The 13,719-nt window shown below is 34.4% G+C and overlaps 1 protein-coding gene across 16 annotated transcripts in view; it reads right to left on the bottom strand.

The window, feature by feature from the left end:
* LOC110446740 (nuclear hormone receptor HR96-like) overlaps window positions 1-13,719 on the bottom strand; it is a 291,811-nt gene that overhangs the window by 15,928 nt on the left and 262,164 nt on the right. For all 16 annotated transcript variants that reach the window (XM_021492033.1, XM_021492039.1, XM_021492031.1 and 13 more), the window contains one exon: window positions 3,446-3,659. In XM_021492033.1, the coding sequence (XP_021347708.1) occupies window positions 3,446-3,659 (214 nt within the window). The remainder of the gene's footprint in view (window positions 1-3,445; window positions 3,660-13,719) is intronic.

Genomic DNA, 13,719 nt, shown 5'->3' with positions numbered 1-13,719 from the left:
TTGAATGTCTTAATAATTTTTCCAGGGACAATTTTTTTCCAGTGTCTCCGGCCATTAGTTACCTAATTGGAGGGTTTGGGTAGAAAGGGAGGTGGGGAGAGGGGGCGAAGAAGGAGGAGGGTACATGTTCTTTGTGAAGATATTGAGAGCAAGGTATCTTATACACACAGGGCCAAATACCTGTGGCCTGAGATTTAGACCATACCAGAACGAGGTCAGATTTCCTACGGTTGTATATTATCCTATACTGACACCACTGGGAGGACAAATGTACCGGTTTAAAGTGCTCGGGGTGAACAAGTACAGGTACACAGAAATATTCGAATACTTACACAAGGCCCTCCTTCAGATCAAGGCCAGAAAAACTCAATAATGGTTTTACCATCGCCTTATCTTAACAGCAAAGACATGAACGACATCGTGCTGAACAGGACTGTGCTTACTAAAAACATTACAATGCTGTTGTGAAAAAGTTCAATTAAAAAATCTTTGACCCATTATTTATTTATTTTTGGAGCCATAAAACATAAGTGAAATAGAAATAAACAAATATGAAGGCCACAAAATAAAAAATTTACGTCAATAAATAAAGAAAGAAAGAAAGCCTTCCAGTGTTTGCATACAGGAATCTATACCTGCGTGAATACAAAGTGTATACTTTAAAAAGTAAGCGATTGAGTTTCAATTTTGGCAAGTGACATGGTGGAGATTTTGGCGATTCCTGACGCGGATATTGTGGCATTTTTTTCCTTCTACGTTTCACCTGATGGTGTCAGGTGTTGAGGAGAAAGCCTGCGCGTACAAAGGACGTCTATTATACACGTCTGTTTCATCAGAACCACTGACGAATCAAACACAAGCTTTGTTCTTAATTGTAACATGGCATGCAATATCTGGAATATCAATCCCACTGCACATGACGTCAGGTTTTTTATTTGTCATTAGAATAGACGCCCCTGCCCTATTTACGACAAAAAATCCTACGTCTGTAAAAGACTCGGTTCATTTTCATGACTGCGTTTAGTAAAGAAAAATGATTAATTGAAAATGTACGATCAATTAGTTGATTAGGTGTACCGTTACAACTCCATCTCGTAGGAGTAGTACTAACTTTATTATTTGTGCATTGCGTGACTAACTGATGTTCTCCGTGAAAAACAGTTCAAAGAGAGGTTTATGAAAACTATAGCACCGAGGTATCCGAGGTAGATTTTACTACATATTAACTGAGGGAATATTACAAAACACTGTTTATCTGTACATCTGCTGCAGTTTAACGATATAACATAAAAGAAAGGCGAGTATACTGTTTTACTCTTTTATATTACGCCACACAACATCATCTCTGATCCTTGCAGTGTCGAGGGGATATTACGATTCCATTATAAACTATTGCTGACGAAAGAGAATGTCATTTTTTTTAATTTTATTTTCAAAAGACATTATGCATGCTTATATTGACAATGATCAACACTAGAGGATATACTGAAATGTGAGTTTTATGGTTGAAAGTTATCGAAGTTGTTTCAATGCAGCCACAGGAAGGTGATAAAGAGATACGTATACACAATATAAAAGGATGTTTTTGGGCGAATGGTTTGGCGCTGATGAAAATTCATTTAGATCCTATCAAGCTATTCCTAGTGACTTCTAACCCTACATTTTTTTTTTCCTAAAAATATTCTTGTTTCTTTTTTGCTTGTTGTTGGTAACATCTTTTTCCATCTATGATCATGGCGTGTGAGTTTTTCATTTGTTAATAACATTTCTTCATTGCTGAGTCAGTGTTTGAAATATTAATGCAATGCGGTGTAATTTTTCCCAGATTGATATTGTCGGTTTTACAATGAGCCACTTTTCTACGCAACCGTTGTCCATCTCACTGGCTTTTGTGTCGGAACCTAACTCATTTGATCAAATTCAAGCTGTAACTCTGAAGTATGCATATTTCCATTACAGATCAATTTCGCGTAGTAATTTCACACGTCAGGCTTAAATTCTTTGCGGAGTATTGATCGATTAAAAAAGTCTCTTTAGATACTAATCGATGGCAATTAATTAAAAGGTGTTTGTGGTGATCAGAAACGATATATATGTTGGATGTTGACATTTCCGGCATTACCGCCGTTAACTTGCTCATGGTCAACTCATACAAAATTATCAAACTGAATCAGGATAACGCTCCTGTGTTGAATTCAAGTGCTAATTTGAAACAGAATTAATTTAAAATATGTTTCTACCTGGACATTGATTTTTTGTAAGAATAATTACATTAATATTGATTGGTACCAAATAAGGAAGGACACTCAACGCATCAGAGTCTAACAACACATGTGATATTAAAGTTTCATGCTTTTTCAAGGGATTCAAAGTTAACTTGTCAGATGAAGAATTTAAACCTGTGAGCTAGAGGTGTAAGTAAAACCTTGTTATACTGCAAAAATTATACAGTAAAACCTTGTTATACTGTCACCATTATACAGTTAAACCTTGAAATACTGTCATCATTCCACAGTAAAACCTTGTTATACTGCCACCATTATACATGTTATACTGCCACCATTATACAGTAAAACCTTGTTATACTGCCACCATTATACAGTAAAACCTTGTTATACTGTCACCATTATACAGTAAAACCTTGTTATACTGTCACCATTATACAGTAAAACCTTGTTATACTGCCTCCATTATACAGTAAACCTTGTTATACTGTCACCATTATACAGTGAAACCTTGTTATACTGCCATCATTATACAGTTAAACCTTGTTATACGGTCACCATTATACAGCTAAACCTTGTTATACTGCCACCATTATACAGTAGACCTTGTTATACTGTCACCATTATACAGTGAAACCTTGTTATACTTCCATCATTATACAGTTAAACCTTGTTATACGGTCACCATTATACAGCTAAACCTTGTTATACTGCCACCATTATACAGTAAAACCTTGTTATACTGCCATCATTATACAGTAAAACCTTGTTATTATACAATTTAATTTTTTGGTATAATAAGGTGTTTGGCAGAACATGTATATCGAGGAAGAGGGCATATAATAATTTAAAAAGAAAAGGGAAAGGAGACCTAGAGGCCATTTAGCAGTGGATTCCTTGAGGTGGTAATTGAAAACAAAGAGCATTATATCTAGAATATGCATAAAGTATTCCGAGACACAGGACATCCTACAAGCCACTCATTTGTTTTCCAAACCAACATTTCTAAAACACTGTCAAAAAGACCCCTGGACATTTCATTTCAGGAGAAAAAGAAAAAGAATTTTTGCATACCAATAACACAGTTCTAAATATAAAATTCAGAAATTTACTTTTTCTCAAATCTACACATCTATATTTCATATTTCCCGCTCAACAGATTTAAGATCTGAATTATGAGAATAAACGTTGATGACAAGTCCACAAATCTAAGTACATACCAAACTCTTTGGAGCATTTCTTCGGAAGAAGGCTTTACAAGATTCACAGGAGATGGCATCAAAGTTGTAGCCGAGTGCTCGATCGCCGCACACCCCGCAGTATTTATCCTCCTTGTTCTTACGGGCTTTGTGGACGTCCTCTGCCACGCGGACATCCATCGGCCGGTATGGATTCGACATTGACGGCATACTGTTGCTATTCGAGTCTTCAAAACTGTAAAGACAGAAAAAAGCGTGGTTTTGAATAGCTAAACAAATACGAAATTTTCTAAATCATTCCGATCGTTGGACCTCCAAAACCTAACAACAGCATATGATGTTAAAATGTTTACATTCAGTGAATTTTCTGAAAATGAAGTTCAGTTGAAAAATAAAACAGACAAGCATATAAATTCATCCAGCACTATCACAGAAGAGAATGAAATGACAATGACATTTACCAGCTTTTAAATAGAACTGACAACCTTAATTGGAAGAGTTCAAAACTATGGTAACGAATAACATGTTTATCGGTTCGTTTGCCTTAGAAATTGAAAACTGTTAAATTTCCACACACAGAAAAAAACTACCATACCATTTTTTTAGTTCAACAGTATATTAAAGAATGTGTATATAGTTTTTTTTTTATCACAATGAGTAATTTAATATATTGAAATTAATAGCTATTAATATAAAACCATTGTTATAAATTACTTTAGAAATATAAATATGGAGATGATGAGTCATTGATAATTTGAATTAATTGTTGGGAATGACTAGAATTTTAATGTCTGCGACATAATTACTATTCTAATTGGAGACAGAGGACCATAATTCATCTGTATATTTTTTCCGAAAAAACAATAATTTAAACGTGTAGGCATTACTCTCCAATGTCAAAACACTGTCACGCTAAACATTCAGATAGTGAAACTTTAATTTTTAAGTTTGCATTGATGGTGTGAACTCATCTTAATTCATAACGGTGCTGACTTGGGATTCTAATTCACAATCAGTACAAGCTTGTGCGAAGATTGGCTGATAACGGTATACAAAGATATCAAAATCTATAAATAGCAACTAATTAGAAAAAGTCATTAACAATTCAGTTAGCAAGTCTTACGGGAAAAGAATTGTTGAGATAACTCAATTAGATTTTCAGTCTGAAAATATTTGAACTCAATGAAAGCTGGGGTTACACAGCGAGTGTGTTCGTCTTCAAACTTTATATAAAACCATCTATGGTATTGTTGAATTACATTAAAATCTTTTCACTAATGATATCCTTTTTCAAACACATAAGAAAAATCACAGTTCATTTTCAACATATTTTTGTAAAATAAAACCAAACCTTATTTTACAGTGAAATTCAACACATGTACACCTTTCTTTCACATACAAATTCAACTTTATGTTTCTTTACTGCTACAACTTAATTTAATCACCATTCAACACACATACCCGTTCTCTCACAATTCAACTTACATGTGTTTATAACTCTAAAACTCAGTTTAAATTTTCTCAAATCAGAGTTTAGCATGCTTATCTTTTCCTCACACAATTAATACAATCACAGAAAAAGTTTAGTGAAAAAACTTGACCACTAGAGAACAAGAAGTGGACAAAACATGATGATTCTCCACTTACAGTGTCTAAAATAGCGTGAAAAGACCCAATCAGGGAAGAGGTCACACAAGGTTAAAGGAACATCAACCATTCTGCCAGTTTAGTAATTGTGATACCATGAAGCTCTAGATTGTATGTGTAATAGCTAAGCCACATGCAAGCTGATCTGATAACACTCTGACTGAACCCTAAGTATCACATAGTCTATGTAACTGGCCACTTACACTGGCCTCTCGGTGTCCTCAGGTGACCTGTGGTGACCTGTGGTGACCTCTGGCCATCTCTCCTTACACGACCCCTAACCTCTGCACTAAATCACCCCTGGTGGTCTGGCCATTGATGTATATCTACTTAGCCTTGTCAAGGTATCTCCTCAAAATGACAATATTTTTTACCTGTGCCGCAGATATAAGTATCAGGGATCAACTTTGACCTGCTTCAAGGTATACATTGTAGCAACGGATATGACATTTACCGAGACATTTTCATTGGCATCAATATAGGATTTTATTTTTTTGGGGTCATTTCATATATATATATATATCATATATATGGTCTATACTGTACAATAGCGACTCATCAAGAAAATACACAAATTCATGAATGCACATGATAATTTATCACAACAAGTCCTGGAAACATTTGTGAACGAATTCAAACACAAACAAATTCTCTAAATGAAATTTTAATACACAGTTTTGAAATTGCCGTATTTTTTTAATGACAATTGACATACAGAGCAATCTATTGTGATTCTGTTTTAAAAGGAAACTGTGGGAAATACGCAGGAGATTTTTACACGTGAACTCTCACATATTTTTGACAAAAGGTTACGTGATTTTTGGGCCACATCTCCGACATTATATCATCAATCTGAAGTGTAGAATTCAATATTTCACGGTCAAATTCAATACTCCCATGGTCAACAAGCTACACTGAAAAAAGCTCGGTGACATTTCAATTGAATCCTATATCTTCTTTTCCAAATTGGATTTCATGCCAGGGCCATTTATATTTAAATATCATTATGTATATTAACATATTAATATAATTTTACAGGTAAAGTTAAAAACTCTGGTGAATATAAAAGATTGAGCTTCTTGCACATGTTATTCTGTGCGTTTCCACATTACATTGTAGATTGAATTATTTGACATCCATTGCAGAATTGTATCCAAGTTTAAAATAAATAAAAAATCCATGTGAATTTTCTACAACTGTATACAATAATAATACACAATATTCATAACAGTGCTACAGTATAAATGTTATCAAACAAACAAAGGAACTTACCATGGAAACATTAGCCAACCTTATTATTTTCCATTCATATTCAGCCCACATAATCAAGTTAAGAATGATTTATATTCTCCTTTACAATGACCTTAAAAATGTGTTACTGAATAGCTAATTATTTACATAATTACAAAAACTATCACTTCCATTACTCTATGGGTGAATAATCCAATATTTTTCAGGACCCCATAATGAAATATTATTTCCACTTTCTTTTGAATAATTCAATGTTTTTTTAGGCTTCCACAATAAAATATTGTATATTGATCAACACTGACCCACTTTCATTGTATATATAAATAACGCTTCCGATAAATCAAGTCGGTATATTTGTTTTTCAGATAATTTTCCTTCCAGTTTCCGTCTAAAACCTACATATAGACCTTTTTTTGCACTTTGGAAATTGATTCAGTTACATGCTCAATAAGAGTTTGACCTAGAAGTTAAAAATCTTTTATTTATGCAAAATTTTAAATTAGATATTTCTCTTCATGTTCACATTTTTTTTAATCACATACTACACCAAGTCTGTCTGGTTAGTAGTTTGTGTTTGGAACACTCATTAACTCATTCACCCCTGAAATTGAATAATGAACTCTTCACCATCCCCTGGTCTAAATAGGCAGGTTTCAATATGAAGGACTTCGAAATACTGAGCTATGTTCCCATTTCAGTCTTTAAAAATATATATAACCTCTCGAAAAGACTTTTGTCAGCACCTAAGGTCAACCACTCAAGTGCTGTCAAATTTCAGTAATTTTTTGTACACAATATCTTTCGGTGTACACTAAAAATAAGAGAATGTATGAATGTTTTGCATTGTGGCCTTAATCACTGAAATATGTACGGACAAGATATTTTAAGCTGTGATCACCGCCATCTAGGAGTGTCAAGTCAGTGTTTGGTATGTGCAAAACTACAACTCAACCGGAAAAGGCCAAATGATTTCAGTAACAGAAGAAACTCCAAAACAATTGTACTCGGGGTTTTAAATGTTTTTAACTGGGGACTGTGTATGCTGTGTGTTGACCTGAACCACCTGTTGTTTTACGGGATCTATCTATAAGCTCGAATCACCTACTCTATCACCGATCTCCAGCCTCGAGCTGTCTGTAATACTGTGTATGCCTGATCAGGGAGCCATGGTTCCTAATACCAGCTAATAAGCCTCGGGTCATCTGCTTGTTACATCACCACTGTTTACTCGGCCAAACTTTTGTTTAATGTGGCTTTCAGCCAGCAGTGTATTTATGCAGGAAGAAAAAAACTTAATTCACCACAGATTTTCCAAAAAAAAAGGTATACATACATAAATACGCACACTTTAAGAGATTATACGATTAAGGGGTGGAGGCGGGGTTTTTACGCCACTGACATACTGTCTCTTCTTGTATCTATATAGTTGGCAAATGTTCAAGCCTTCTAGCTACACACCCCTTTGTGCAGTCAACCGAGCAGGTCATTTGGTGCAAAGCCTTATTTTCGGAGGATATATCCCATATGATTTGGGTCGTCCAAACACTTTCTATCCCACGATCCAAAGGGGTCCTTAAATCTGAATATCTTGTGATATGAGCCATCCTGTTCCAATTATGCTATTCATCTGGTTTAAACGAAGTAGATTTTTTTCTTTGTGTGTCATAAAGCTTTAAGCTTGTCCATATTTTGAACGGCCATCTCTTGATGAAATTTAGCGAAATATGAAAAGAAGTAACTTTTTAACTTAAATACTTTCTTTTATTCTACTGTGCTTTTTGAAAACGAAATCTCTAAGTGTGATTTGTAACAGGCAGAAGAACTTCTTTGAAAACCCTGACCTCATAAATATTTATTTTTTAAACATAGCCAGTCAGGAAACCTACCTTGAATATCGTTAAACCTGTAATGTTGCCTTGTTCACTACTGACATGTTTAAACGATTTGAAATTATATTTTTTTTTCTCCTGTTTGCAACATTTATATATAAGTGGCCGATCAGAATCATAAGCTCCTTTCAACAGGTTAAAAAATTTGAAAAACGTGACATAAAAAATATAACTGCTAAGAATAATCTTGAATTGTTTTGAAAAAAAAAAGTTGTTTAGGTGTTTCGAACAAAAGTGGGTGCCTTTTTTAAAGGAAATCCTTGTCAAATCAGATCATCAGATCTAACTGCTAATTATTAGCTATACAATGAAATGAGAGCCAGCCAGTAACTGCCTTCTCATTGTGGACAAAGGCGGCCTTCAATTTACGAAATTCTTTGTTGTTGTCGTGGCGAGTTGACAGTCTATAAGAAGTTCATTATTACCCCAGGTGTGGCGAGGGTTTCCGAGGGTCGAGAAAGGCGATATCCGCAGATAAAAACAGATTACCCTGATGATACTACATAGCTACACACGTGACCCTCCCCGATTTTCCGCTAGGTTTCCTTCCAATAATACATCTCTACCTGAGATGACCCCTGGGGTGAAATGTATTTAGGGTTCTTCTGACACTATTTTTGCTTCACAGTCAAGGATGGGAAGGACATATATTTGATAAAATTAACCACAAACTCCAAAGTGAATCTTCTTTCAAAGTATTCACTTTTGCTTCTATTTCCCATTTGTTCTTCAATTATACACAAAAAAATAAATAAAAAAAATGTTAAGTTTAAGGCCCAGTGACAATTAATGTCCCCCCCCCCCAAAAAAAACCCACCCTAAAATATTAATAAATTTATGAAAATTTACGTGGTCGATAATTTTTATTGAGATGTCAAAGCCACTATACAGGTATAAATTACCTTATCTCAGGAAGTGGCACTTTAGATGGAAGGCAACCTGTTTGTTCGCGAGTCCTTGAACATCCAGTATTCTTGATGGTAATATGATTAACCACAAAACAAGATCAACCTGTGTTCTAGACAATAATTGTGGAAACTAGAAAATCAACAAGATCTACATGGCGGCAAATCATTGTAGCGTAAATTTTCACGACGGTAAATTATTTATAAATGTTATGCATCCTCAGTTATCACACTTTCCAGGCCAAGGTGTTTCAAGTGTTGTCAGTTTCCGAAGCTAATTTCCTTTTTCCAAATTTCTTAATATTTGCTATTCTTTTAGTTGCATACTATCCATACATATGTTTGAATTATACATGAAATATCAACATGATTGAAAATTGACTTATCATACATATCTTTAAACACAAAACCTTTATAATTGATTTCTATTGTAGATTTTTTTTGGGCTGCCATTGTTGGAGATACGTTGAGATTAGCTGATCAAACACAAAGGAGGTGATAGATAGATTCACACCGAACTTTCCAATAAATTATGAAAGCGTACAGAATCGCGATTAGGTAGTAAACATATAACGTTAACAAGCCTCAGTTTCGATTTCAAAGGTGAAAACGAGATCTGCTAGCAGCACCAGTAAGATAACTGTTTAGAGTCACTAGATCTTCAATTCAAAATAAAGATCCAATTATTTACACAATAATACAAACATTTATATTTATACTTTTCAACAAAACTTTTAATACAAAGTGCATTGTAACATTAATATATTCTAAAATGAACCCTGTATAATTTTGAAACCTGTATAACAAGAAATTTGCTCTGTAACTTGTCTGCGCCAAACCTTGTATAATCTGGAACCTTTCTAAGCCTGCGCCAAACCTTGTACAATCTGGAACCTTTCTAAGCCTGCACCAAACCTTGTATAATCTGAAACCTTTCTAAGCAACCCCTTCAACTGCTCATTCCTTTGAAAGGGAATATTGGTAAACAATTTTGTTTTTCTAAAGCTGGGTTTGACTGTATATGACTAAGTTAAGATATTTGTATCAAAATGAACAATACTTGCTTTAAAAGCCATGAAAAAGGTTAGGCAAAGCATGAAATAAATGAAAAATATTGGAGGTCTCATTTTAAATTTTAAAAATATTTCTAGCACGTTTAAAACCCTGTCAACTTTGTATTTTATTTGTAATTCTGAAATAAATAAATCTAACCAATTGGTTATATATACAAACAACATAAAAGCCTGATGAATTCAAAATTACATAGATAATTCCGTTAACATTTGATAAACATAAATTTTATCTACGATACATTTCCTGTGTTGCGAAGGAATGTACCGGACAACACCACACAGTGTCAGCTCTGACCTAGCTCCCAGTCTTAGTGCAACAGAATGTCCTCGAAAAGGGCACCTGACCTAACCAGTAAACATGTCCTATTGTGCACGAAACACCAAAATACCACGTATGTCACATGACCTACAATTGTTTGAGGGCACCTATAGTCTTTAGCTTACATATATAGGTACACACACCATGTGTCATGTTGGCATCAAACATATAACTCCGAAACCGGATGTATGGTTGAAAACACACCGACACAGCTATAATACCATAACTGTTAGGGTCAATTTCAACTGATGTCAAGATCAACTGAGTACATTATTATTCCAGCTCAATTTACTGGAATCACAAACAGAAATATAACGTATAGATATTTAAAATTCGTACTTAGGACTCTAATCTAGATCTTCTATGGTTACGTGAATCCGGTTCCCATTTTGAATTTTTACTATTGAAGAATTTTTCATGTGACTTAAATGTCATATAATGAACTTGATGTCTATTCACCCAAATGGCCCAAGTCATTTAAATATATTTAATTTTAAATTACAGACCACCTGATTTCCCAGTACAATGAATATCCTAATAAACATATATGCCCCATGTGATTTCTTGAAAAAAATCAAAAATTGTATCTCATTACAATGAATTAATTGTACTTTTAACTATTTTAATATACATTTCAATCAATCAAAAATTAAAATCAATGTGTTTGTTCAAAAGTGTTAATAAATTTATTATTTTCGTTATCAATTAAACCTATGAAATAAATAATCTTTTATGTCACTTTTCCTGCTACAGGTCTACATTCTTACATATGTATCATAGGAAAAATTGATGAATCTATCGGAGCAATGAAAGAGGAAGTCCATCTCCCTTGCCAGAAAGTAATAGATGCACTGTACAAACGAAGGGAGGTATAACTACACGAGGAGAAAAAATAATGAATCATTGAAAATGGAAATCATTTATCATCACTAAAAGTACGCCTGATCCTTGCAGGAAATCTACAACTATGACTGAAGTCTCACCGGAGACGCTGTCGATCCTAACTGCGGCCATTATATATGATAATTCTGACATCAGGTGTGATCGTGAGTGTGGGTTTTTTGCTGAACTGCTTTAAGAGGCAGACATAAAAGTACATGTGTATTCAAAAGTACTTTCATCGCAATATTTGGTGCGGATTTGCAAATTAGATATTTTCTTTAATGAAGATTAATTAATTTTACACATACACAGAGACGTCTGGTCTTTCGTTTGAAAGAAATCTTTCATTAAAGGCCCGAAATCCTACATAATCTACATTGCTTATGTCAGTGAATAGATTTTTATCCGTCTTCACTCCCGTAATACATCTATTTTTCATTTTTTTCATTTGACATCAAATTCACCATAAATTGACGGGAACACGAACGTAATAAGCAAAGAGTACTTCTATGTATCCGTCTTTGTCACTTGAGCCCCATCAAAGTTGCCTGCCTGTTATAGCAGCTGCATTTTAAAAGTGCAATTTCTTCAACTGTCTTTGATGATGAATAATGTATAGGTTTCAAATATAAGCCACAAATCTTCAAATAGATAGACCAAACAAGAAACAGAATCACTGATGTTCTAAATATTTTACCTCAAAAACAATTTGTCATTTGATTGTTGAAGTGTTTTTTTTCTTTTCGGTTTGCGGTTTTCAGAGTGGAAAATTGTGTTTAAGGTTCATCAATCTCGGGTGGATTTAGCATTACATGTGGGTGGATTGGGGGTGGATCGGGGGTGGATTAGGGAGGATTAAGAGTAACATAATGAAGGTTATGGAAAAAGGTTTTACAATAGAAATTATTAACTAGGCCAAATTAGTCAGAAAAAAACATGACACAAATTTAATTAGCTTTAAACAAACAGTTGTGAAATTAATTCATTTAACTCCCCAAAACGTTACTATTTGTTGTTTTTGATGTACAGGACACTCCGTTGAAACAGAGGTTGTGCTTGTATATCTGTGTATACAAAGAAATGCATACATTACATACAGCATAAATATACAGTTGGCTTTCCGCCAGTAAATCCACAAGCATTAAAATTCCTCCACACAGCCTAATCCCGGGGTCAGCGGGTGCAAGCTGTAGCGGAGGCATGGAAGTTAAGTTAGACCAACAGGATGATTCACTTGCTATTTTTGAAGTGTAAAATCGGTGGAGACTTTCAGCGTGAATCCCTTTCCAACACTAGTTCCCTACTGGGCCGAGTGAAAGGGGTTTTTCATGCAGACTCTGTTTGGCTACCGAATCTCCTACGCCAACACCCCGAGCTTGGGAAACAGATGTTTTTGTGGCGTTTATTTTTCCATAGACACATCACACTGATCACGGTTTGGCTTCAGTAGAAATCCTACCCCTGAGAAAACTGTTTTATTAATCTACATATTAAGATGAAAACTTGGCCAAACACGATGGAACCCAATTTGTTGCTCCTGTGCACAAGGCACTTATATTGACTCGCGACCAACTCTAGCAAAACTTCCAGTCAGACAGAAAATAAAAAATAAAAAAATTACTGTTTGCTTATAACATATAGTCTAACAAGCTCTCTTGTTTATTTTCCAGAGTTGTGCCTGAGGCCATTCCAACGAGTTATCCACACCCATTGGTGAGCTATTCACAACATCATGTTGAACAACCATAATATTTATGTCTGTGGTTTTTAAATATTTTCCATCACCGACCACAAAACCGTAACATTAACTCATGTCTGTCTGAGAAAAATATTAATAAATATTCTCACATCAAAATATTATCTTCGCAAAACGGATGTATTCTATCCATTGTTATTCATTTTTTGAAATAAAACAATTAGATGAAAATGTTTTCGAAGTCAATGCAAGAATGCGAAGAAAGGACATTTAATGAAACAACAAGAACTTTAATACAAGGTCATTTATAGAACACGTGAATAAGGTCTTCAAGACAATTAAAGAATCTTTAGAAACACGAGATGCTTTCATTTTCATGCAGACAATATGCCCAGAAAGATCTTCATGTTGACATGAAGGAAAATAACTCTTCAAATAGAGGAGAATACATCTCTAAATGGTAGACAATAAGTCTCTAAATGAAGGATGATAAGTCTTTAAATGGTAGACAATAAGTCTCTAAATGAAGGATGATAAGTCTCTAAATGGTAGACAATAAGTCTCTAAATGAACGATAAAAAGAACCTAAATGAAGCAAGCAAGAGGAGTCTTCAAATGGAGCAAAAATCTTTG

The sequence above is a fragment of the Mizuhopecten yessoensis genome, unplaced genomic scaffold (genome assembly GCF_002113885.1).
Source record: "Mizuhopecten yessoensis strain PY_sf001 unplaced genomic scaffold, ASM211388v2 scaffold2977, whole genome shotgun sequence".
Lineage (NCBI taxonomy): Eukaryota > Metazoa > Mollusca > Bivalvia > Pectinida > Pectinidae > Mizuhopecten > Mizuhopecten yessoensis.
Note: the sequence above shows the minus strand (reverse complement) of the source record. Positions and strands in the feature narration are given on the sequence as shown.